The sequence below is a fragment of the Pagrus pagrus genome (assembly GCF_965226575.1).
Source record: "Pagrus pagrus genome assembly, chromosome: 18".
Classification (NCBI taxonomy): domain Eukaryota; kingdom Metazoa; phylum Chordata; class Actinopteri; order Spariformes; family Sparidae; genus Pagrus; species Pagrus pagrus.
Genome location: NC_140202.1, coordinates 20366622 through 20392909, shown reverse-complemented (window position 1 = coordinate 20392909; position 26288 = coordinate 20366622). Strand labels below are relative to the sequence as shown.

The window sequence follows — 26288 nt, the reverse complement described above, 5'->3', positions numbered from 1 at the left end:
GCATTGTCTGTATATAATACAGAACTGGAACTTCAGTGTGACTGAAAACTAAATAAGGAACAGGTCACCTTCACAGTGGAAGATTAGAAGTGACACTGAATCGTGCATCTTTAAGTTTTACCGTGTAACAGAAGTTTAGAAAGTGACTGTGGTGCACGAAGGTTTAGTTAGTTTAGTTTGTATCTAAAGAAATCAGCAGGCTTGTCTTTGTCTTTGGGTTCAGGATGTGGCATCGTAGTTTGTCTTTACACTCTGTGGTCTCCCTTCAGTACCCGCCATGCTCGGTAGCCGAGGGCGAGCTCTGCTTTGTCATATTTTCTTGTCTTTGTCACGGCTTTGTCTGGTAGCCTCGCCGCACCCCTCGCCCCCGCCTTGGTAACCACTGTGTGATGGTGTACCTGGTCTCACAAGAACGCTGGTTGCGCCTCACTTCAAAACCCAGCGCTGGGTAACTAATGGATGTGCCATTTGTTAACAAGCTGGGGAGCCTGTGTGGAGCAGCTTCAAAAGGGCAAATTCTCCCCGCTCGTGTGTCAGCGCACATTGTGTTGCTTGATAAAGGTGTAACATTACTCCAGTGAGGGAAAATGAAAAGCTGTCGCAGCTCTAGAGCAAAGTCAGCGACCTGTGACTATCTCTTGTAATTGGAGGCGGGAAGAGATAAAGATGTGACAGAATAGGACAATGTATTCAGAACATGCAGGGTGCAATGCAGACTGCGGTTGTATCCGGCTATCTACCTTGAATGAGTAAATCTGAGTGTCACCGTGGAGCACTTAAGCAATTGATCTATGAGGGACTTGTGGATGATTATGGTTTTTATCTTGTCAGAAAAAATTGCAAAAACTTGAACAGTCTGAATAAGCACATCCCTCAATTATTAAATCACATTTGACTGAAGTCTGTCCTGGAGAGCGATATCCACTATAATCTACATCAGACACCACAAGTCCAGACGGAGTACAGTGTGAGACTCCTCGATGAACAGCCTGTGTTTTCCTGAGGCCATTTAGGAGGGTTTAAGCACTACTCCATCTGGGAGTATAATGCCATTGTTTAACCCGCGTGTAATGACAGCTTTCAGCCACACAGAGGCACTTGAACCAGTCCCAAGGCACACGAGTGTGGAGTGTGAGTGTGCAGAGAATTCACATTGGGGATGTTTTAGTTACAGTGTGATGGAGACGCGCGTCGTTTTATCTCAAAGATGAGCGGCGCGTTTATGTGTGCATACGCGCGCCCTGTGTGTATTTGCTTTCTAGTCACACTTGACTCACCCCCATGATGCGGTGGCCTACATAACACGGCAGAATTCACAGTTACACATTTCATCTGTATTGATTTTTACCCTTGTGTTCCACAGTACACAGGTATGTTTTCTTAACCACATAATCATTGTGACGTTACCGCTCTTCTAAAATTCCCTTCTCCATCTTACACTGAAAAGTGAGAGCCTATATGAAACCTGACACTTGACAAGTGTCAGGTAAAGGGAGAAATTGATTCCACAAAATATAACTCTTCAGCACAGATGAGTGCTAACAGCATGTGGGATGTTTGAAGAGGGTGAGAGAGAGAGGGAGAGAGGGAGAGAGGGATGGGAGTAGCATGCTGATGATTTAGTGCCGGTGCATCGACCAGACTGTATAAAGTGAAGATAATCGCACTGTGATAAAGCCAATCAATCACATGTTCTCTGCACTCGCACGAGCTTGGATTCGCCTTGCAATAAAATAAACAATGGGCTCTTTTGTCAGGTGTCGGGGTGCATAAGAAAAATCAATCAGAATCCAATGAGAGGACTGTGTGGGCTTTCATAGACGGATGGGTGGATGTGTCCGCATGCAGACATTTACCTAACTTAGATGCTTTCATGCAATGCATTTGCCCATTTCTATAATGCAGTGTAACACATTATGAACATACTTGTAATGCACCCATAGCACCATATAACAATAGTTATAAGCATAACCACAATAGTCTATAATACATTGCAAACATCAGTATAATGGATCACTCTGAGCACTGCTTGCAAAAATAGTGAGACACTTGACCTTTAAAGTCATTATAATGCTTTATAATATGTTGTGATTTTTTTGTTTTATGGCATTATGAATACTCATGAGTGCTTAAAACTGTGATTATACAGTGTTAAAGATGCACTATAATGCATTATAGGCATGACTTAAAATGCATTACAGACATAAGCATCAAAACAAGTCATGATTATTGTTTAAAAGCATTATAAATCCTCATAAGTGCTTAAAAACTATGATTATACAGTGTTATAGGCGCATTATAATGCATCTAAGTATGTCCATAATGTGTTATAATGCATTAAAGACATGAGCTTCATAGAAAGTGTTACCATGCTTACCTTCCACAGCCACAGCCTTGAGGTCTGCATTAACTCTATGTGCATGTCTAAGTGTGTCCCTGCATGAACGCCTACTCGTGCATCAGCTAAACTCGTAGCCGCGCTGAATGCGTGGGTGTCTGCGTGTGGGTGTGCACATGCAGATCCTTTAACTTTATCTTAACTGTCCTCGAGGGGGAAACCCACATTTCCAAGTGTGTGTCTGAATGGAGATGGTCGGCCTTTTTTGCGCGGAAGAAATAATTGGGTCACATGTGTGAACAGCAGTCAAGAAGAATTTTAATCAAACTTAAGAATCCCCAATGTATTTCCCCTCCCGGCAATCAATTACCATCCAACTGGGGTTATAGTAAAGAGTGCTGATTTTGCACCAACTCCATATTAAAGGAAATACAACTGTGGTGATTTCTGCATCTCAGATGTGCTGTAACTGTGACCAAATTTACCATGTTGAGAGGAGTATGAGGAGCCTGTGGGAAGCAGGGAAGAGTGTTCATCCACCTCCACCTCACATGCCTCCCTCCCTCCCTGTATAGTGCTTTGTCTAGTAGGTAAATAGGATCCAGGCACTGTGAGTGATGAGTTTATTAGCCCCTGCCAGCTGTGACCAACCCTGGGGTATTATTGCCGTGTTGGCTGTATGTATATGTGTGTGTGTGTGTGTGAGGATGTCTGGGGTGGGGGTTTTGGGCAGGGAACAGGAGGGGCGCAGGAGAGGGGAGTCGGAGACGAGGGAGTACCCCATGAGAACCAGAGAAACTCCCTGGCAACCGGAGACAGGATCAACACTAAATGGGGCGCCCCCATTCATCCAGCACCAAGCGGCGACTCAGAGCCAAAACGACAGAGATTGAGAGAGACAGGGGGCAGAGAGGAGAGAGAGGGGAGGGTGGTGCGAATATCTGAATGAGTGTAAAAAAAACCATTGGAGGCCGGTCAGCAGGCGACTTCCCCCTCAAATTAGCCTGCACAGATATTAACGCGCAGGCTGCAAGTGTCCCTGAACGTGTCACAGCACTGAGTTGTAGCAATGATTGACAGGAGAGACGGAAAAAAAACATGCAGAAGAAGAAAACTGTGGGTGCAGAATGGATGTTTTAAGTTCAGCTTTAAGCCCCATTAAGAATTGATAACTGTGGGAGGAGGAGATATGGATCTGTAACAGCAACCACTGAGGCGCACGTCCACACACACACACACACACACACACACGCACACAACGCGTGCACGCACTCTTTGATGTTAATTGCCGCAATGTCATTCATGATGAGTCAGTGCATCGCGGAGGTGTGCGTGTCTGTGTGTGTGTGTGTGTGTGTGTGTGTGTGTGTGTGTGTGTGTGTGTGTGTGTGCGCGCGCGTGTGTGAATGTGACTCCCGGTGTGAGTGCGGGGCCAATGCGCGGTGCGTGCGCGCGTGTCCTCGAGCTCCGCACCGGATCCTCCCGGGGGGGATCCAAATGCACCACAGTGGTCAGACGCCTGCCACACCCTGTTAGAGTAAACAAAGGCAGGGACATGTGAGCCCCGGATAGATGAACAAGGTGAGGATCACGCACACGCGCGCGCACGCGCACACACCAATCTGATGGCATTCAGAGAAGCGCGAGGCGTGACTGATGCTGAGCCTAATATTGTAATTACAGTGAAATTGGCTGTTGCTTTTAAGATGAGAGGTTATCTCCAAACAGAAAAACGCCCCCCTCTCGCTTTCTTTTACGCACACATGCGCACAGGGGCCGCGTTTACTACGCGGGCACACACATTCCCAAATCTCCCCTCTTTGTCTCACGGCGGTAGCCCCGAAACAGGAATTCAGCAGGGAAAGGAAGCGAGGAGTGTGTGTGTGTGTGTGTGTGTGTGTGTGGACCAGACTGTCTCCTCCCCCCACCATAAGCGCACACACCACACTCTCTCCTCCCCCTGTGCACCCCCCTCCTCCTCCCTCCCTCCTCCACAGCCCCGCTCGGCCCCCGTGCCTTTGTGTGTGTATGTGCGCGCCGTGAAGCTGACTGCGTACCCGAAAACCGTGTGACGGATGCCTTGCATGTAAAAAAAAAAAATTTTTTGTGGTGTGTGGGGGCGATTCAAAAATCATCCGTGTGATATACTCAACGGGGAAATTGGAGGACCTGCAGGTGCAAGTGGAGGGGAGGAACCGGGTTGGACGCACGTGAATCTCTCACTTATCCAAAGCCAGGAAACAGAGCAGGAGAGGACCGCAAGTGCCGCAAATTGGACTTTCCACCATCAGCAACCCTCCTCTCCTCTCCCCTCTCTCGCCATCCCTGCTCCTCCTCTGTAGGTCTCCCCATTTTACTCCTTCTCCCAGTGTCCTTCTGTGATCCCAGAATAGCCTCACACCGGAGCGCTCTCTGATTTCTTTTCTTTTTTCTTTTTTTTTAAGTGAGGGGGGTGTTTTTTTGAATTTCGGGGGTGACTTGGGAGACGCCGGAGATGGATTAAAAGGGGGACTGTGCAACCGCAAAGCTGGAGCAGCACGCACGACCACGCCGGGGGGGAAGGGGGCGACGGGACTCGGTGAATTCGCGGAGCCCCCGGGACAGAGGTGAGTGTTCAGCCTCGTCCAGCTACTACCGCGGCTCCCTGCATGCATGCATCCAACCCAGCGCTCCTCTCAGCACATGGTGTTTCACGTTTCCATAATTGATGATCTCATACGCAATCTGCTGATTTGTGCTTGTGGAGGAGGAACAGCTTTGTTATCAATAGCTTCTTTTCATTTACTGCGTCTCCTTTACATATTGTGGCTACTCAGAATCTCAACTACAACCGTGAGAAAACTGCAATTAAAGCCAATTGCATGTTCAGAAAAACATGTGCACCCTCCAGGAAATATGCAACCATCACTCCATTTTCATGAATCTGTTTTTTATTTATATTCTGGGGGGATTAATGGCGGTTTAACTGATGGATGAGCTGTTTTTCTCCATACAAAGCCAGGTTATAAGTTATGTAAACCCTCCTACACATCAAGCAGAGCATATGGCCCTTTATGTCTCTGTGGCCGTGGGTGAAGGGCCCTGCAGTGGACAAGGCTTTGCAGCTAGCACTGTAACTTTCTTAGTGGATGGATGAGTGGATGGCAAATGGATAAAAAAAAAAAAGTACACTTGTTATGTTTGCCTTATTCTTCCAGTTTCAAGTTCATGTTTGTGAGCTATGGGACATAAAAGAGCGGCGACTTTACACTGTGCCTTCTGTGCATTTTTATGTTTAGTCAATGGCCTGCTGGGACACCATGGATCCATGTCATTACTCTACTATAGAGCCCCGACGGATATTGGATTGTTGGGGCTGATACCGACATTAGCTAGGAAAGAAATTCCACTATCGATATATGGGCCGATGTCCCTCTATTCACATAATATCTGCATAAAATATATGCTTGTGACAAAGATACGTACATAATAGAGGCAGGATATATCACAGTTGAACAATAGATTTCACTGAATCATCATCAAAGTAGCCCAAGAATACTAGTCTGCAAAAAGTTTTCATATCGTCACATGTTGGACTATTTCTCTGATAGGCCAAGATCGGCCAACCAATATATCAGTCTGGCTCGATTATATAGCACTATACTCAATGGTAGTATGGTAAATACTACATTACTACACATTTGTGCTCATACAGAAGCAGACCTATGTGTGATCAACCAGTAAATGTGTAATATTGAGTCCTTTCTGGCTCTAATTTGGCAAAATTCAAATTCAGAGTGATGTTATGGAAATAGGACTGTCAGTTATCCTCGGGCACGATTCAATTAAAAACTGTGGGTTTTTCAATACAGTAATGAAAACATGTTGACTAGAATTGCGCAACCACACATCAATCTGACATTTGCTGAACATTTAAGCCCAAGAAAAAGTCATTTTCAGTAACATACATAATAAATGTGTTGAAAAATGTTTCCTCCTCTCACTCTTCTCTAAAGTTCAAACGCTCGACTTTATTGAACCACGCCGCTGCAGCAGCGGACTCTTCAGTGTATTGATTAATCCGAGAATGAGATCACAGTCTGTGGGGCCATGGTGATGCCTTCAAATGTCACCCAAAGAGATCAAATTTACTGTCACGTGACACAAAGTACAGCAACGAGGTAATGTTATAAAAATAGCTGCAGATTGATTTCCTTTCGGGGTTATTGATTGGCTTATCGTTTCAGCTCCATGCCATGCAGTGCTTAACGCTCAAACGTGTTATTATATCGACTAAAGAATACAGTAAATGCTGTAATATACAGCATTGGTTCATAACCTAGGGGTCGGGATCCTCAAGGGGGTCACGAGTTAATTTGCAGGGGTCGCCAGATGAGTCAGCAGATCTCAAATCAGCTGAACATCTAATGCAGATTTGCCTTTTTCCAACATGATCTGGAAACACCAATTGCAGAATGAACTTCTGGAAGAATGATGGTAGCCCAACACCTTTCTAAAACAATTGATGTTGGGTTTTCTTTGAATTTGTCTTTACAATACAGCACTTTTAATGTAAATATATACATATACTAGAATGGCACTCAGTAGAGCCCATACCTCCATCAAGGCCCAACTGTCCTCTTTGATTCAACCAAACTAAAGCCAATGTCAAACTCAGTAGTCCCGTATCACTCTACATTTTAAACCACACAAAACTGCTCAACCATAATAATGCATAGGTACCAGCCACCTAAGTGTACTTCTCATCAAGAGCCACGCATTATTCTCTGAGAAATTAACGAAAATGTCGAAAAACACCCTATCCATCCCTTTATCTGGATCGGCACCAAAAGTCAATCGGGTCTATTCTGTGCAGAGACTCATCCTCCATCCACGTTTCATGAAAATCTATTCAGTAGTTTTTGTGTAATGCTGGTTACAAACCAACAAACGGACACGGATGAAAACATAACCTCCTTGTCTTAGGTAATAATACTCCACCATACCACCACAAACCAAACTCACTGCACTACACTGTACTGTGTAAAACCTCACTACACTACTAGTCCATAGCAGTGTCTGCTCCTAACAACCTCACCCCCCCTCCGCCGCTCCTGTGTTGGTGGTCACAGAGTCTTATATCTCCCTCGCCGTCTGACACACTGTTTCTGTCCACCGCAGGCTATACAACCCCCACTCACACCGCGAGATTGTGCACACTTTGCTTTAGACTATGCGCACATGCGGACGCTGCTGTGATGTTTGCGAGCGCGCATCAGCTCAGACTACACATACTTTGCAGTCTCACAAACACACACATATATGCCATGCCCCAGAGGACAAACGCTGGTGTGACAGATAAACGAGCCTCTTTCTTCAGTAAATAGGCTCATTCTGTGTGTGTGTGTGTGTGTGTGTGTGTGTGTGTGTGTGTTGTGGTGAGGTTTAAGTGCTGACTGGAGTAGGTCACCGAGACCAAGCGGTTGGGAGAGTGAGACCCAGGGCCCATCGTCTTCCTAAGCTGCTTTCAGCTACACTGGAATCCGTCCATCCCGATATCCCCCCCTGTCTCTGATCCTCACCCGCCACCACCCTCCCACTCCCCTCCGCCAGCGCTGCCAGACATGCACATCCACCAGACATACGCAAACTGGAGCTGCGCTCGTCTCCTGCATTTCGATTTTCAAATTATTATTTTTTTTTATCACATCATTTATTTCTTTGATCTCCGCACATCTCGTCCCCGCTTCCCTCCTATTCTCCTCTCCTCTCTCCTCCATCCTCCTCTCCTCTCCTCTTCATTTCTAGCGGTCATGGAAATTAGACTGGAGAAGTCTTTGATTCTCTGTGCCTTACATCGCCTCAGGGTCAGGCCCTCTTATCTCGGAAAGAGAAAGAGAGAGAAACAGACAGAAACAGAGAGAGGAGATAAAAGGAAGAGGGGAGAGGTGGAGGGAGAGAGAGGTGCTGAGACAGGAGGACGGCGAGAGGGAAGGTGTGGACAGGTAGAAAAAGTCAGGTTGGGGGTTTGGAGACATGCTGCAAGCAGACAGAAAGGGAGAAGGGAAGGAGTGGTAGAGAAATGAGGGAAGGCAAACAGATCTACTGGTTTATACCTATGATCTTATGATCTTAAAGGAACAGTGCACCCCAAAATCAGAAATACTTTCCCTCTCGTCTGTAGTCACCGACTTTTGGAGATATCAGCTCTGGAGATGTCTCCCTTTTCTCGAATGTAATTGTACTAGATGGTTTGATGTGGCAAAAAAAAATTCATCTCCTTATGCATGAGATGCTAGCCACCTAAGCTAGCTAACGTTACAGCTCAGCCAAGGACGACCCCAAATTGTGTTTGTCGCAAACATGAGCCGAGACGCACGCTTCCTTCTGAACGATGATACGGTTGGTTGCGGTCAAGCCCAGCATGTTTCACTCACAAGTGAGGTGAAAATTACATTTACACAATCACTGGAGAGTAAAACTTTCCACTGAGGCTCATCCTAAATACTGCAATTTACTTTAGTTGGATCAGCAGGTCTGTGACACAAAGCGCACTGCATTGCATGTTTTTGAGAGTGACGAGCCCAAACCTGAGCTGATCAGAATAACAGTGGATGCTGGTAGAAAAGCAGTTAAAGATGGGGAACTAGAGGTAAAGGAAAAAAGAGAGGTCAAGCGAAAAGTGTGTGTGAAATGAAGGGGAGATTGGTTGGAGCGGGATTGGATAGATGGAAGGAGAATGAGAAAATGATGAGTAAAATGGGACACGGAGAGGTGGGAGAGGTAAAGAGGGCAAGGCTGAGCGATGGAGATGGATGGAAATGGGTAGAGGACAGAGATAGAAAGACGGGCAGAAATAGGGAGCTGTAAATATTTAACTCTGTTTGGTTTTCCATTTGGGCCCTCGGCTCTTACTTCTCTCAGAGGCCTTGTGATCTAGCCTACAGGTTACTGATAGCAGGAGATGTCTGCAAGTGTGTGCATCCGTGTCGGGTACGTGCGGAAGATTAACTTAGTGTGTAACAGCCATTTGGAGGATTCATTCAAGTAATTCAAAATCCTCCTTTTAATTAGGATTTTGTCTTTTTTTTCCCCGTTTGATTTCAGCATGACTTCATAGCCGTGTGTTTGATTCTCTGTCTCTTCGCGCACACATGAGAAAATCAGAGTGTGGTCATTAAATGTGCATATGTGAGTTACAGGCCTGGTTGGTGTATGTGTATGGGTGTGTAAAATCTACAACTACACCGCCACGACGCATACTTGTTCAGAAGGAACTTAATTTCCTTTTTATTAACAAGGTCTTGGTAGTCAAACTAAATGTGCACAATAAAAAGAAACCTCTCAGGCTCAAACAGCATTTGAAAACTTCTTTTCGAACCTATGTTTCATTCATCAGTAGAGTCAAGGCCTGGCAGCAGTTTCAACATCTTTTTGATGCTTTCAGAAATGTGATGGATAGCGGAAGTCCTTGGAAGCGCTCTGAAACTCCTCTCTGACATCTCTTTGCAATCTGTTACCCCAACAGGCTGTGACTGGCCCCACCCCAAGATGACATCCCCCAAAAACAAAGCCAAGAAGAAACCACCCAAGGACAGCATGACGCTGCTGCCGTGCTTTTATTTTGTAGAGGTACGTGTAGAGAGATCGGATGTATTGATGAATCACTGTTTTTTGTATGCTAGAGCCTGGTCAACACGACTCACTACATTTACTGAATCAATCAGAATCACTCTCTCTGCTGTATAGAGTCTAACTGTGTGTTTTTATGCTGAATGCATCTGACCTTTATTGAGTTTGATGTACTTCACAAACATCGTGGTGCAGTCACTTCTTTACCCCAGTGTGTGTGTGTGTACTGAGATAAAACACTGGATGAATCACCTCTCTCCGAGCAAATATTAAATGCAGGTCGCTCTTTGCTTTGTCCTTGTCCTTGTGCGTGTGGCGGCCGTGTGTGTGCGTGGGCATATTCCCGTCCAGCTCCCCATCGTCCTGTCCTCTTTGGTGTCCCTGTATTTCCTGGAGCTGACAGATGTGCTGTCCCCCGCGATGGTGGGCTTCCGTTGCTATGACCGTGACCTCTCCATGCCCTACGTGGAGACGGGCGACGAGCTTATCCCTCTGTTGATGCTGCTGAGTTTGGCCTTCGCTGGACCTGCAGCATCGGTAATTCCATCGCACACACATGAGGAATGTTCTATTTACTGTGATATACAGTACGTTAAAGGTATGGTGGAGTAATGGCGTCCTGAGCGAAAATGAAGTGACACGCCCTCCGTGTGTGATGTAATCCAAGCTCCTCTAGTCTTTATTTTGATGGCTGGGCTGTGCATGTTAGTGCATTATTTTTTTATGCTCGGACTCAGAAGAAATGATGGCTCAGAATGTATTTAGTTTTTTAGGTATGTGCGTGTTTTTAGACTCGCTTAGTTAAATTCACTGATGTCTATGGAACAAAAACTCTCCTCAAAGTAGGTTAATGAGAAGGAGGAAAAATGGCTTTTGGCTGATTTTTGCATGATAATTCATATATTCACACATTTTTCTACTTACAAAGAAACACGATTGTGTCAAACCCATCAACCACCTTTTTTTGTTAATAAACACATAACCACAAGCACAGACATAGTGTATATTTACTGTACATGCCTGGTAGTAGTAACGCAGTTGTTCCGGCTTGAGTATTAATGATGCATTTTGTGTGAAAAAGTGAAAAGATTTGTGCAGAAAGATATCACTAGGTTGAAGCTTACACATTTTTACGAATTACAGAATGTGAGGCTGCTTTGAGATATTATTATTCAACTTAAAAATAATGTTTAATTCTGTTGATTTAGCAAACATGAGTCATTTCTGGTCACTTGTGAATAAAGGGAACAAACTGACCCCTTTACTTTGTTTTGCCGATCAATTGCAAAATGCAAAAGAGCAACGATATTAACTGAAAGTAATTCTTCTGTCCACCATGAATCAAAGCTTAATATCCGCTCTGCTTTTATCTCTCTTTTGGTCTCCACCCACTCCTGAGGACAACTATCTTGATCTTTAGCTTGCTGGGTGTTTGCTTTTTTAGCAAGCTAGTCCCCAACAATCGCCGTTAGGTGCCGGGCGGGTAGTACACTTCAGCTGGTGTTAAAAGTCTGATATTTTTTCCCTATGAAAACTGATGCTACTGCTGGGAACCGAAATGAGAGCTGCAACTCCTTGAGGGTTTGCCACCAAGCAATCCATTGTTCATGTAAAAATGTCAGCCAGTGCCATAAAATCTTCCTGCACTGGAGTCACAAGGATAAAATCTTCTCCGCGGAGAATCTCAGAGGATCAGCGGTCTAATGTGTGTCTTGGGGCTTTGGGCTTTGCTCTCGACGCATGTGCATGACGCAGAAACCCTCGTGTGCAGACAAACACATGGATCGCGCACATATGCAAAGGTACAGCTTCTCAAACACTCACAAAGCAAATTCAATCTCCCCTCAGAGATCCAGAATCAATGGACACATTGATAAATACACACCTGACATTCCAATACACACCATCACACACAACACAGGCCCCTCCCGAATCAATACGCTCGCACTCACGCACACGGACACGCACACTGCTAATCCATCAGCAGCATGGAAACGAGCACACCTCTCCAACGCTCATCTATCACTCTGATTGGAAGTGATCACTATTCGATAGCACCCTGCGTCCATTCTGCCTCTCCGCAGCTTTCTCTCACTGCAGATCACGATCAGCGATGGATGTTTGACGTTAATAGCAGTTTAGCAGCCTTTCTCCATTTTTGTCTCTTTATTTCGTCCTTCTTTCCTTTCTTCTTCTCTCAGTACGTTCACGGTGTGTCAAACATGACATAGATGTGTATTTCTGTGTCTCTCTCTCTCACCTTTTACCCACTTTTCTCCCTCCGTCTATAGATTATGATGGGGGAGGGCCTGATGTACTGTATGCAATCCAAACTGAAGACGTGTCCCAAGTCAGAGAGCAGCATCAATGCTGGAGGCTGCAGCTTCAACTCCTTCCTACGCAGAACCGTGCGCTTCGTCGGTACGTCCAACTAACAATCCTCCGTGTCTGTTTTTGTTTTTTCTCTCTTTTTTTAAGGGAGCATTGGGAATTAAGGTCATATTCTAATCCACAGTTTGGTTTTTCGGTGAGTGAATAGGGTTCGGGGTTTGCTTAAGAAAACTTGGGCAGGATATGTTGCTTTAGCTGTGGTGGATCTTGCCCCAGGGGGCCTTCTTCTGGAAGGTCTCATTAACCACATGGTTTGTCAAACAGCATTATATTCATACATGCGTATTCTGTTGGTGATTTAGAGGCCGGTATAAATAGCATTTTTATCACGTGACGCAAAACAAACCCTTCACTGGAGTGAATCCTGATGCAGTGTCTTTTAAGTGAAATGGTATCAGTGTGACGGCAATTCAGAGGCAATCTCTCACAATTTTTTCTGTTAAGCGTTTGTGTTTCATGCCCGCTTTTCTTCATGTTATCGGCGTCCAAATAACTGAAATGAATTATGCATACACGGCCATATGACGGAGGACTAATCCTTCAAAGTTATGGAAGATCAACGCGTCCCCAGATACGTTGTATCTGGCTCCGCGTCACTAATAGCGTTAACGTTGTGAAGAACTACCTGCTGTCAGTAACGAAAGAACAAAGTGCTGTTGTTTATAAGATGGAAATCAGTTTTGGCTCAGACAAATTGTTCCACTTACCGGCTGATCCCCCAACCTGATTCCACTTTAAAGAGGAGGAAAATAAGCTAATTACATGCATTAAGTGAAGGGTGGCTTAAAAATGAAATGGGGATGATATAATGCGCCACGGCAAATATCTTAAGGCCGACTTTGAGCTTTGAAGTGAAAAGAGTAATTAATTCACCTTGCCAAATTTCACTGTCTGCGGAAAAAGCTTCATATCGTGACAAATTGAAGGCTCGTGGTGTCACTTCAGGTCGTTGGAGCAAACTCAGCGTTGTTTTCCACTCGCAGGTGGTGTTCATAAACGAGCAGCTCAATGTGACGAAACCACCAGGGGCTTTCAGTTCATTTACCAAGGCTGCCTCTTCCCCATCTCTACCTCCCGTCTCCTTCTCCCTCAGGTGTTCATGTGTTCGGTCTCCTGGCAACAGCCCTGGTGACAGATGTCATCCAGTTAGCTACTGGTTACCACGCCCCTTTCTTCCTCACCGTCTGCCAGCCCAATTACACGGCCCCGGGAGTGTCATGTGACAACAACGCCTACATCACGCGGGACATCTGCATGGGGAAAGATCAGTATGCCATCATGTCAGCCAGGTAAGACATGAGGCGTGCATTCAGAGCTGAATAAAAAGTCTCCATCTGCCTGATTTCAAAAAATGTATACAGATAAAGTGCATTCATCACAATAAAAGCTCGGTTTATTTGTGCAGGATCTTACTCATATGCCTCTCAGCTCTCTAGCTCTGCTGCTTTCATGCCATTAAATTGCAAGTTGAAGCACAGAACCATTACCGTGGCATATATCGTATACATTCCTGCAGTTGGCTCTCTGTTCAATCGAATATATCTATCCAACATACTGAGTTACAACGATAAAATGATTTACAGCGGTTGCACCGTATCCTGTATGTTGCATCACTATTTTGCAGGAGTGTGTGTGCAAACACCACAAGGTGAGGAATCATCAACCCTCATTTGCATTTGAAGAGGATTACAGGAGATTAAAGCAGCAAAGGAGTCAAATTGTTGTGGCGACAGTTGGATTTTTAAAAAATAATTCAACATTTGCTTATTCACGATATGCCGTTTATTTGCACGTCAAGGCTTACAATGCCCTTACAAATTCCCCATTGTGCCCGGCTCTAGCAATCTCACTTGCAGATGTGGCTGCTGACACATAGGTCAGACAAACAAGCTACATCAAACAGTATATGTGTTTTAGCCAGGCATAATAAGTGCACGCAGACAGAAGAGATTACAGGTAAATATAGCTTATATGGGGATAATGCCAGTCGTAAGAACCCATATTGACATAATGCATTCCCTGCTGGCTGTAGCCTTGCACTGAATGGACAAATACAGGAGTGGTATAAATCTTCTCATCTAACTTACAATCGCAGCCCCAAACATTCAGCTTAAACTTCAGCGTATATACGTAATTCCAGCCTGATGCATAAAACCAACCCTCGAACAGACATTTGACAAAAGTAAGAACCAGCCGAAAACTTTGAAAATGTGCTCACCTTGAAGGTCTAAAACTCTTGCAGTCATCACAAAGACAGACAGACATAAAAGAGGCACTTAAACACAGGTTTGAGGAGTGGGAGAAGGTAAACACAGCAGTTCAAGACGCAAAGGATGAATACACCCACGCAAGAGCGACTTAATAAGACAGATTAAATGAGAGCTGGTGCCTCAGCTTTCTAAACTCTAAATTACTAATTACTTTGACCGCAACTCATTCGCTCGCCCCTAATGTTCCCACTAATGCCCCACGGTATTCTGTTTGTGTTTATTAATGCTCACATCCAAGGACACATACTCAGTTTGACTAACAGAGTCGGGCAGGCACCCTGGTTTTAATGTCAAATACAATCCAGACATCACAAATAAGGCAAGCAACCATGACAGCTTTATACTCGGGTTTATTCAAGAGGCACTAAACACACTCGCAAATCCACACAGCCTGTTTTGCAAAACCTTTTTTTGTGAATCTCTTTCTCTCTCTGCTTTCACTCTTTCACACCTAACTCTCCCCCTTTCTCCCCTCAGGAAAACATTTCCATCCCAGCATGCAACGCTCTCTGGCTTCGCTGCTGTCTATATATCCGTAAGCACTTCTGTGACTTACTTGCCTTCTGTGTTTTGTGTACTTTGATTATGATGCGTTAGCGTCATATATTGTGTGCCTGCATGTGTTTAACAACTAGTCGACCCTGTTCTGTTTGACTTCTTGCTGGATTTCTTGGTGATGCGTTAATATTGCCGCAGTGTTTCTGCGCCACATTTCGTTATCTTCAGAATTTCTCTTTCGTAAAATGTGCAGATGGGTTCAATGATCTGTGTTACTACACTAAAACATAAAAACTAGCCAGATGCTCTTCTGCTTATTCCTAACAAATGTTGCTGCTGGCACCACAAACTGTAATTAGTTCCAACATATCAAATAATTTCTAGCTGGAATGAAATCACCGTCACTTAATACATAAGTCAGACACTTCATGATAGTGTTTACTCACTGCAAGGTTTCAGGATTTTGGACTGCAGTACCCCCAGGCCAATGATCCATCCAAATTTAAACACACTAGAAAAATAACAGGACGGTCTTTTACTGTCAGGTTTCTGCATTCCTCGTTACGTCCCACTGCATATCGAGCAGCTTATTGCAACTATGCGGTCAAGTGCTGACGGCAGCAGTTTATGAACTGTACAGCAAAGCAGCGCTGTCATTTTTCCATGAGGTAACACCCTGCTACACACACACACACACACACACACCCTCCTCCACCAATGGCTATTGTGAGCTATTGGCCATATCACTGCTGCCTCGCTGGACCCAGAGGGTGCTCATTAAAGCTCACCAGACAGATTTCTTGTGAGAGAAAAAGCAGGAGAGGAGGAGGAAAGCAGCTGTTTTTGCTTGCTAGAGTCACAAAAGGTTGCCTTCAATACTTCCCAGAAATGATGTTTCCTCCTCCCATCATATTAAGACAATAAGACATAGTATGTAGTCTCAAAACCCTCAGAAATTTCAAGTTTTATTGAAACTCTTGATATTTTTGTTATTTGCATTTGAATCGCAACGAAAAGGAAATGAAATGTCACCCTGCTGATAGATTTTTCCCCTCTCTTCCTTCAAGAATAGCAGGATTTTTATGGTCAATACCAGATGGACAAGCTTGTTTGAAATGGAAACTTTTGCAAAGCCTGCTTTCCTGTCACTCAGCTGTCTTCCTCTTTATATAATCGAATGCATGCAGAGAATTTTAATGCAACAGCGAATATATTCTCTCTCCTTGCTTTCCTCCCCGCTCTGCTTTCCTGTCAAAGATTATCCATCTTAATGACCCAGAAAAAAACAATAAGACAGCTAATTTAACTTAAAAGAGAATTCTTCAAATTGGTGGCAATGGAAAGAAGCGACATTTTGTCACCCAGTCAGATAAAGTTTTTAATTTATCTCTTAAAGGAATAAATCTTCATTTTGGGAAGTACAATTATTCACTTTTTTTTTTTTTTTTTTGCCAGGACAGAGAAGATACGGGGGGGTGGGGAAGCTAGTATGACTAGGTCCAAAGATGAGAAACATCTGCCCGGCCGGCGCTAATATATGTTGTGGTTTTACAGAAAGTTGCTCATCCTGGCCGAGAAATAAACTAGGACTGCCAAAACCATGAAACCACAACTTGCTATTTTTTATTCTTCTCAATGAGAAGATATAATGAATTAATTAGCAAGCTTTGGAAGCGGCGGTAGGATGATTGGGCCAGCTGTTTCCCTCTGCCTCTGGTCTATAAGCTAAGCTAAGCTAACCAGCTGCTGGCCAGAGAGTACCAATTAGGGCCGCCCCTGACTAAAGACTTTCCTCGCTGACTAGCATTCCTTAATCATCTCGCTACAAACTGGCTCCTCTGATGCTTCACAACTCCCCCGCCCCGTCTTCTTCATCCCTGGTGCCGCTCATTTTTCAAAACCCCCCCCCATGGCGGTCCAAAGCTCCTGTGCTAGCAGTGTAAACACCAATACTCCCCATGGTTAGCTGAGCTAACTTGCAGCTAAAGTTAGCAGCAGTTAGCTACAAGTTACAAGATAGCTACAATGTTACAAGAGAAATAGTCCGTGTTCCAACTGTACCCCTGATACTTTCTACCTTCTACTTTCTAATGGATGCTAGGTTGTTTCCTATCGACTCTCGGTTTCATCAGCTATTAGGGAGCAACTTTAGTATAAATACTCCCATTTAACTCTTGGCCAAATGTATCCCCCAACATGTTAAATTATTCCTTTAACAACAGTTACACGCAGTTTTAAGATGGACAAGATGATTGCGATATATTTCCTTCATTCCTCTAGAGACTTTAGAGCTTTCCACTGTTGAGGTCAAACTTGTGTTGCAGTGTGTTATTACACCTTTGAACGGCATCTCCACCCGCAGCCTCCATGTGTCTCCCTGTGCCTCTTCTGCATATAAATGCGTGCATCTCTGTCCGCAGATGTATTTCAACGCCAGCATCAACAGCACGACCAAGCTGCTGAAGCCTTTGCTGGTGTTCGCCTTCTGCATGGCCGCGGGCCTCGCCGGGCTGACGCAGATAACTCAGCACCGCAGTCACCCGATAGACGTCTACGTGGGATACCTCATAGGAGCCGGCATCGGAGTCTACCTGGTTAGTTAAGTGTGTGTGACAGGCAGGGCAAAGGATTTATCAGACTTGTCAAGCCCTCAGCTAAACTCTGCAGGCAAAATATGTACAATTTCCCCAATTTAATTAGCCTGTGTCAGGATAATTGCTCGTTTTATGATGATATAACTCACTGAAAGACATTTGAAGAAGTGAAATGGATTTGCTACTCCAGGATTTACTCTGTGAAATGAGCGCCAGCATATGTTTGAATGTATTTAGGGATTTGTTTTGTCCCCGGGGAGTAGTTAAGAGTCGGCGTGCAGCGTGGTGGGAATGACTGAATAGCGCATAAATAGAGTTTTTTAAAACAAAGTGGTTTACTTGTTTTGCTGTGACTGAATTGTCCCATTGTATTGTTCTAACACTATCACAGCGGGCGCCAACAAATGCAGCTTTTTTCCGTCACCTCTTGTCTCCGTGTGGCTTCCATACTTTTCTCTCCCAGCCGTTTCTGTTTTTTTTTTTTTTTTTTTGGCAGGCTCTATATATAGCTTTTTCTATTACCGAGGGGAAGGGAGAGAGAATGAATAATCCGATAAGAATTCTCTGGAACAATTTCACACTTCATTTTAAGAAAAGTTGTCGTCGCCATTTGCCACGCTTCCCTCCTCCTCTCACTCTCTTTCTCTCTCGTCTTTCGTTTTTTTGAGAAGGGGGAGTTTCTCCCCCTCATTAAAGGATGGATAGGGGGGAGAGAGTGATTCATGCTGACCTCAGACTAAGCAGGAGGAGGAAGGAAAGATGCCTATTCATGCACTCGCTCCCCTCTAATAGAAATCACTTTTTTTCCCCCTCCTCAAGATTAAAGGAAATACATTTTCACGCTTCAGTCTTTATGCAACATGCTGGGTACTTCAATCTCATTTATTTCTCCTTCTCACCTCCCTCCCTGTCTCCCCCTGTCACCTGTCAGGCTGTGTTCGCGGTGGGAAACTTCAAAGCATCAGAAGAAGACGCTCACTCTTTACACAGACTGACCCCGGCTCAACAGAAGGACGGCCTGAGGGTGCTGAGTCAGCGGAGTCATGACTCCCTGTACAGGAAGACTCCCAGGGTGTCTGAGAGCAGAGAGGAGCTGGGGGCGGCGCTGGGGTCCGGGGCCCGCAGTAAGGTGAGGAGGGAGAAGGCGTCCTTGGCCTCTCTCAAACGAGCGAGTGCTGACGTGGAGCTCCTCGCGACCCGGGGTCCCATGGGCAAGGAAACCATGGTAACCTTCAGCAACACCTTGCCCCGTGTCGCAAACGGCAACAGCCCCATCTCCCCCTCGGACGAGCTGCCCACCACGCAGCGTCACATGACCTTCCACGTGCCCTTTGACCCCCAGAGGTCTCGGCAGCTGGTGTCAGAGTGGAAGCAGCGCTCGCTGGAGCTCCGCAGCCAGAGCTCACGAGACGAGGATGAGGGGATGGATGGGAGGGATGGAGATGATGGAGGAGAAGGAGGGGATCAGGAGATGCCTTCGTCTCTTTATCCCACAGTGCAAGCCAACAAAGGCATCGCCACGCCGACTGGATCACGGATGGTGGTGGCACCCCCACTTGTTCACATCCCCGAGGAGGCCACTCGGCCACCGCCTGTCTCCCCAAAGAGTGCAAAGACCCGCGCCAAGTGGCTGTCACTCACCGAGGGAGGAGGGGTAAAAGAACCGGGTCCAGGCCCCATCGCGGTGTCGACTCCCCGGGTGCCCAACACACAGCCCAACCAGCTGCCCAGCCAGCAAAGAGTCACTCAGGTTAGGAAGAAATGAGACAGTGAATGCCTGCAAATCATGATAACTACATTACTTTAAGCAATCATTTTTCATCATTTTATTTCAATTGACAAGCAGCCAGTTCTGAGAAAATATATCTGACACAGGAGAAGAGATTTAACAGCTGCCAAACTCTGTGTGCGCTACGCAGCTCTGATTTATTTTGTTGGTAAAATCAAAACAGAACAACATGTGTGGAAGCAATTCCACTGATTAGTTTCCAATATGAAATACTCTCACAAGGGTTCAGACACTAATTACAGTTGGAGATAAATCTTATAAAAATGCCTGGGAGGGTAATTGAATGTGCTACTATTAACCTTTACAATGTTTACTGTCATAAAAGCCTCTGAAATTCTGGGTTTATTGTGGTTCAAATCAATTTTGTTAATCCAAATTGCTGTTTTTTTTTATAGCCACTGCTCTTCTTGAAAGTGAAACTTCTTTCTTGACCTTGGAAACAGCAATTGGCACATCAGTCTCATTTAGTAGCTGGAGCTTTCGGTCATATCAAATGATCTTCCTCATAACACAGAGTTGTCTAGTTGTTGTGGGGACATTGGGACTTGTCATTGAAGTACCCTGGCAGCAGCTTACCTTGCAAGGCAGCTGTGGCCGAACACACAGAGGTCGAACCAGTCAGTGTCCAATGATGAGCTACCGGCAGCTACTAGCATGGTTTAGCAAGAGAGAGAAGCGATTGTTCAGGAAGCTAGTGTAGATGCTACTAGCACCAGTTACATCAGAGGGATATTTCATTGAAAGACCACTCCTCTCTCAACTGGTTTCGAAAAGAGTTTGATTCACCAACTGGTTCCACTAGTGGTAGTGCTGTTGATCTATTGGTTGAAGATAGATGGTGATGGACAGATGGTTCATGGAATCACCTGCCAAGTATTTTTTGAAAGTGCCTGCCATTTTCAATTTGTAGCAGCTCCTTTCCAGATGGTTCTGTGTAACAAACCATCTGGTGCGTCTGGTTAGGAAACAGAAGCTCACAAAGCAGTACCACCAACATGGGTCCATTTGGTGGCTGACCTTCAGAACTCCTCTGAGCACTAACCTTTGTAGATTTTGACAAGATCTTCTTCTGTTCTCCAGGTGATAGCCATGTCCAAGCAGCAGGGTCACGGACACCTCACATCGTCCACTAAGACATCGGAAGGTGGCTCTTCCTCCGGCGGTGGGTCCAACTGCTCCGAGTCGCCCTACTACCGGATCCCATCTGATCGAGACAGCTGCACTGGCAGCAACCCCGGGAGCATCGCAGGAAGTGGGAGCATCGTCACAATTGACGCTCATGCCCCCCACCACCCAGTGGTGCGTGTGTCAGCCAGTAACGGCAAGCCGTGGGAGTGGAGAAACACCATCAGTGGTAACATGATGGCCGCCGACACGTCAGGGGACAAACACCGCGCGGCGCTGCAGCGACAGGAAAATGTCAGTCAGTATCGGGATTACCGGACGCTCCCAGTGAAAACGGACTCACTCTGCTCCTCCTCGGCCAGCGGAAGTGCAGAAGGAGGAGCAGACCTGCCTCCCCCACCTCTCCCCACTTCTTCCTCTCCTCTGCCTCCCCCTCCTCAGCTGTCCTCATCCCCTCTACCGCCACCTCCTCCTCACTCATCTTCTTCCCCTTTGCCTCCCCCTCCACACCCGAGCTCCTCTCCAATTCCTCCTCCTCTTCCTCACCATGCCTCATCTCACATGCCTCTCCCACCTCACCTGTCCTCTCAGATGTCCCCACCACCCCTCCCGACGTCCTCCCAAATGCCTCCACCTCCTCACTCATCCTCCTCTCAAATGCCCCCACCTCCACACCCATCCTTAGTTCAAATGCCCCCACCACCACACCCATCCTTAGTTCAAATGCCCCCACCTCCACACCCATCCTTAGTTCAAATGCCCCCACCTCCACACCCATCCTTAACTCAAATGCCCCCACCTCCACATCCATCCTTAACTCAAATGCCCCCACCTCCACATCCATCCTCTTCCCCTCTCCCACCGCCACCTCACCACTCATCCTCCATGCCACCGCCTCCGCACCCCTCCTGCTCCAGCATGCTTCCCCCTCCGCCCCATCCTGACCTACTGATGGACGGCCACAGCCAGGGACTGTCCCGCACCTCCACCCTGCCTCGTCGGCCCTCGGTCTCCGCCCGCAGCCATGCTGAGCAGGAGCACTACTACAAGGCCATGCAGAACGAGAGGATGTTATAGTAAAAGACAACGGTAATCATTGTCATATCAATGATTGTACTTCAGAAGACTCACTGAGAGAGACAGTGAAACAAAGGAGGTGGTGGCAGGTGAACAGAGATTTATGAAAAATGACAAAAAGGTTCAGAGACTCTGAACAGCAGCTTCAGTCAAAATGCTGGAAGGAAAGAGGCGTGAGGGTGGAGGACCATTGGGAGATCTGGCAGCTCACACACACTCAGCAGGGGACCTGGTTTTTCCCTGCTCAGACATTCTGCCCACAGCGCCGGCTCAGCGGCCCTGACTGGGAAAAGAACAGACAAGCGAAGAAACGGGAGTCAAGAGAGAGCAGGGTGAAGAATTAAAAAACCCTAGTTCAGCTCTCGTTTAGGCACGCACATCCTCCGTGTTTCTTTATGACACTTTCAAAGAGGGAATGGAAGAGGCTGCAGCTGAAAGAGATATCACAATGCACGGCCTGGGATTTGCTAACTCAAGTTTCCCCTGAGAGGGCGGATTAGACTGACAAAACAAAACAACTACAGGCAATACTAGCTCTCCTGAATCTGGCGCAGCTGTTTGAGGTTGCCAACCACTACACACAGAGAATTTGCTATTGTAACCAGTTGAAAACTCATGCTTCAAAGCACCCAAAAGCTGCGACTAAAGAAAAAGAAGGCAGCGAAGTTCAGCCACAGGTTCAGGAGTATTAGCCGCAACCCACAAAAGCATGAGAGTCATTTTACCCCCTCTGAATAAACAAACCAAACGGGGGGAATTTTATGTTTGATGCCAAGCAAATCTGTCAGTATCCACCAGGGAGAGCAGGCTTAGGAAGGGTTTCTCTGGATCGGGTGTGAGAGGAGGAGGAAGAGGAGGAGGGGTGGGTATAAGGAGGATCACGCACAGTCGAGCACCCCTATACAGACGTCACCGAATGGATTACTGCTGTAAACATGAGGGGCGGTGGAATGGAAAGAGAATTGTTTCTTAAGTGGAGAGGGTGGCCGCACAGCACAAGAGGCAGCCGGAAAGCCAGTCTGTCTTTGCTGTGTGCAAAAACCTGCCACGGAGCCTGAAGCAGCACTAAGGAGATTAACGTTTGTTTGTCAAACCATGCTAGTGCACTCTTCCTTCCAAAGTCCTTCACATTTGGCCCTCTGGTAAACCAAAATGGTGACGCGCATGTTAATGCAATTCTAGCCCAGCCATCACCATCGACATGCACACCGGCTCAAGCAGGTGCTGGTTGGGTGTTGCTTGCAGTCTCTGTTTAAACCTGTTAGCATTACAAAGGATTTGGTACCACTTTCTAAGAATGCATACTTTATAGGGTTAATAAGTTGGTGTTTTATTATTGAGCATTTATTTATGCAAAAAGTCAGTGGTGTCCATCTGTCTTTTTAACTAGCTGGAGCCGGGCTCTGCAGGAAGACTTAATAATGTTTACAACTCCAGATTTACATTTATTCAACCATCTGTCCATTCATCCAATATTTACACCTAGCTATCCTTTTCAGGATTATAAGAGATGCCAGGCTATCACAGGGCTAACCTCAATTAAAGGGATTTCAACTGGTTATGAAACAGTCTCAATTTCATACCAGTGCCTATACATGACCTACATAAGCAAACCAGACCATCAGCAAGATGATTGGCTCTTCCGATTCTAAATTATAATTGTATTTTATGCCGGCTCTGTAGTCTGGTGGTACGGCACTGGGTACATCTGTGTTGCCTGGTGGCAGCAGAACAACTGGCTTGATAGCAAGCTTCATCTTTCTGTTGGCTTATTATGAAGACATAACATTATGAAGGATTGTTGATAACGTAAGCTATAGCACAACAACAAAACTATTCGCTAGCAACTAACCCTGTTAGCTTGATAGCTACAGGCTAAAGGGTAAACTAGGTCTTTGAACATAATAAATTTTTCTTTCATTTTTAACACAAGTTTACAATTATCAATCTTACATAGCCACTTGTTTCCAAAACAAATGCATGTGCTAGCTAGATGAAGATCTGTACGACAGAAGGCGGTGGTGCTCATACCACTTTTGTCCACAGGGGCCGCCAGCATCACCAAAAAAGAAAGTCTCTTGTTGCTGCTTTAAGTATGCCTTATTAGAAAGTGATACCAAGATTTTTGTTCATCTTTGATATGAAATATTTTCCTAAATTGTCGAGCAGATGACATCGTAAACACCCAACCAACACCATGACAAAACAATCTCAGCTCAAGGTCCACTTGTTCACCATAAGCTCTAGAGCTGTTAACCTGACCTGACCCGTAACCTTTAGATGAAACAATTAATGATTATCGTAGATGTAATCAAATTACTAATCAATAATGAAAATAATCAGTTGTTGCAGCCCTAAGAAATATGCTTTCATTCGACATCTACAAGTGGAGAGGACGTGCGTGCTCTTCGTACTCACCCCTTTCTCTTGTGTGTATTTATACTCCGTTGTACAAAGTTTTTATCTGGTACCTATCATTTCATACATCCGAGTTTTTTCTATCAGAAGATATTCCATCCAACAGCAAGTGCTTTCTTTGATTTTGATCATATCACGTTGAAAGATACAGGCTCACCAACAGATGGAAAAAGTTGTTTTTCACCCATCCACCACCACATCTGAAGGGTACATGAACTGATTTTGTAAAGTTTGTGCTAGAAAGGGAGCGAGTTAAATGGAACAAGTTGTATTTCGTAGTGGAGCTCCTCAGACGAGGAGCTGGTAGATAATGTTGCTCGTCGGTTTGTGCTGCATGTGTGTACGAGCGTGTTTTTTTTAAAAACTTCTGTGCTTCAAGTGTGCGCTGTTCCCCTTTTTACAGACAGATGTGCAGCATTTTCCAGTGCTGGTGATTATCGTTCTACTTTTCCCTCCTTTTGACTGTAAAAATACTTGATATTCCCTAATATTATTAATACTATTGTTATTCCACAGTCCTCTTTTATGGGCTCATGTTTTCTATCTGTGGTGATGTGTAACATTAATAACCTGATTGAATAAAAAACGAAGACTTCTTAACCGAGGGTTTCATCCTGTGTCGCTCGAACGCACCGTGGCAGGTGTACGCCACTCAAAATAGCGAGGGTCAGTGCGGGAGCAGCTTTTACCGCCACTCTAATGAAAAGGATCTTCTCTATTGATTCTTTTGGCCATGAGTACTTTCCATGCTCATCCGTACTGTACGCTCACACATCCTCACTCACACTGATACACACAGCCAGACGGATACAACACATGCACATTTGCAATGCAACATTTGCTCGTTTCCTGTGGGCAAGTGTCGGGTTCCCATAATGAATTCCGCTAGAATGTTGGTCAGTCCCAGATGACCCGCAGGGATGCAGCATGCGTTGGCTGTGAATGCGCATGTGTGTTGTGTGTGTAAATTTGATTTTGTGTTTTTGAGTGGGCTTTGAGTGGCTGTTTTCTTGTAAATAAAAATTAGCCCCATTTGTCTTTTCACATCCATTATGCAGACATTAATTGGGGCTTGTGCATCGGTGTATAAAAGTAGCACAAATCCCTGTGTAGTGAGGTTACGTGTCCATTTAGATATGCATCATTTTTGTGCATCTTTCCATCCGTATGCATGTTTAAGTGTTTGTTTGGGGATTTGTGTGCGTGTGTGTTGGTGAGTTTGTGTGTCCAGTGCTGCGGAGCATTGAGCTGTGTGATGAGGCCGTACAGGCAGTGGGGGTGCAGATGGTGTACTGAGGCCCGAGGACAGTCAGCCTGTCCATGAGTCACACCCAGCAAAGCCAATAGCTCTCTCTCGCTCTCTCTCTCTCTCTCTCCTTGGTGGCCCAGAAAGCACAAGACAACAAGTGTGTGTGTATGTGTGCGACTGCGGGAGGCAACAGAAAAATGCGGACTGAGCTGTCCGTATGCATGTGTCTATTTTTGTGACTGTGCCTGTGTGTATGCTCGTATCTTTGCACTAGTGTGTGTGTGTGTGTGTGTGTGTGTGTGTGTGTGTGTGTGTGTGACAGCGGCTGTCCAGGGGAAGCTGCTGACATTCTTTTCAAAACTGATTTACCACTGCAGAACAGCACAAAGACCTTTTGTCCACAGCTCCACTTTTATCTTACTCACTTTGTCACTATCGCTCTACCTGCTGCCATCTCACCCCGGCTCCTTACGCACGGAGGAGAAGGATTTGGGGCTTTATATCCTGATTTTTCCTGCAGCTTCTCAGTTTCTCCAATGAGAGATTTGAGCTCTAAATGGTCACAGGGATCACTTTACTTTCAGTCCAATCAATATCAGGGATAGTTTTTCTTTAAATAATGAAATATTGATCCATTTTAAGCATTAACCCTCAAAGACCCAGTCAGCCGCTCTTGTTTGCTCATGTTCGATGGATAATATATTTCTGGAAAAATGTCAGTTTTGCTTCAATGCAATGTTTTGCATTGAAGGATACTGTTGTGTATGCAAAGGTCAGATGTACACAAAAATGCATTAGGAAGTCTGTAAGGTCCAAGTACATCTTTTTAAATCATAAAAATGAATAAACTTCTTGAGTTCACGGTAAAAGAAAAATAGAGAAAAACACCAATTTTTGACTGTCGTTTTTTAATTCGGGTAAATTCACA

The 26288-nt window shown here is 45.4% G+C and overlaps 1 protein-coding gene across 1 annotated transcript; it reads left to right on the top strand.

Moving 5' to 3' along the window:
- Positions 1–4338: 4338 nt before the first annotated feature.
- On the top strand, positions 4339–24711 carry LOC311274250 (phospholipid phosphatase-related protein type 3-like). The gene is made up of 9 exons (XM_084381778.1): positions 4339–4944; positions 9846–9949; positions 10301–10486; positions 12241–12370; positions 13434–13629; positions 15088–15145; positions 17529–17702; positions 18634–19452; positions 20572–24711. Exons 2-9 carry the CDS (start codon positions 9869–9871, stop codon positions 21691–21693), a joined length of 2766 nt encoding a protein of 921 aa, XP_084237904.1. The 5' UTR covers positions 4339–4944; positions 9846–9868; the 3' UTR covers positions 21694–24711.
- The last annotated feature ends 1577 nt before the right edge of the window (positions 24712–26288 follow it).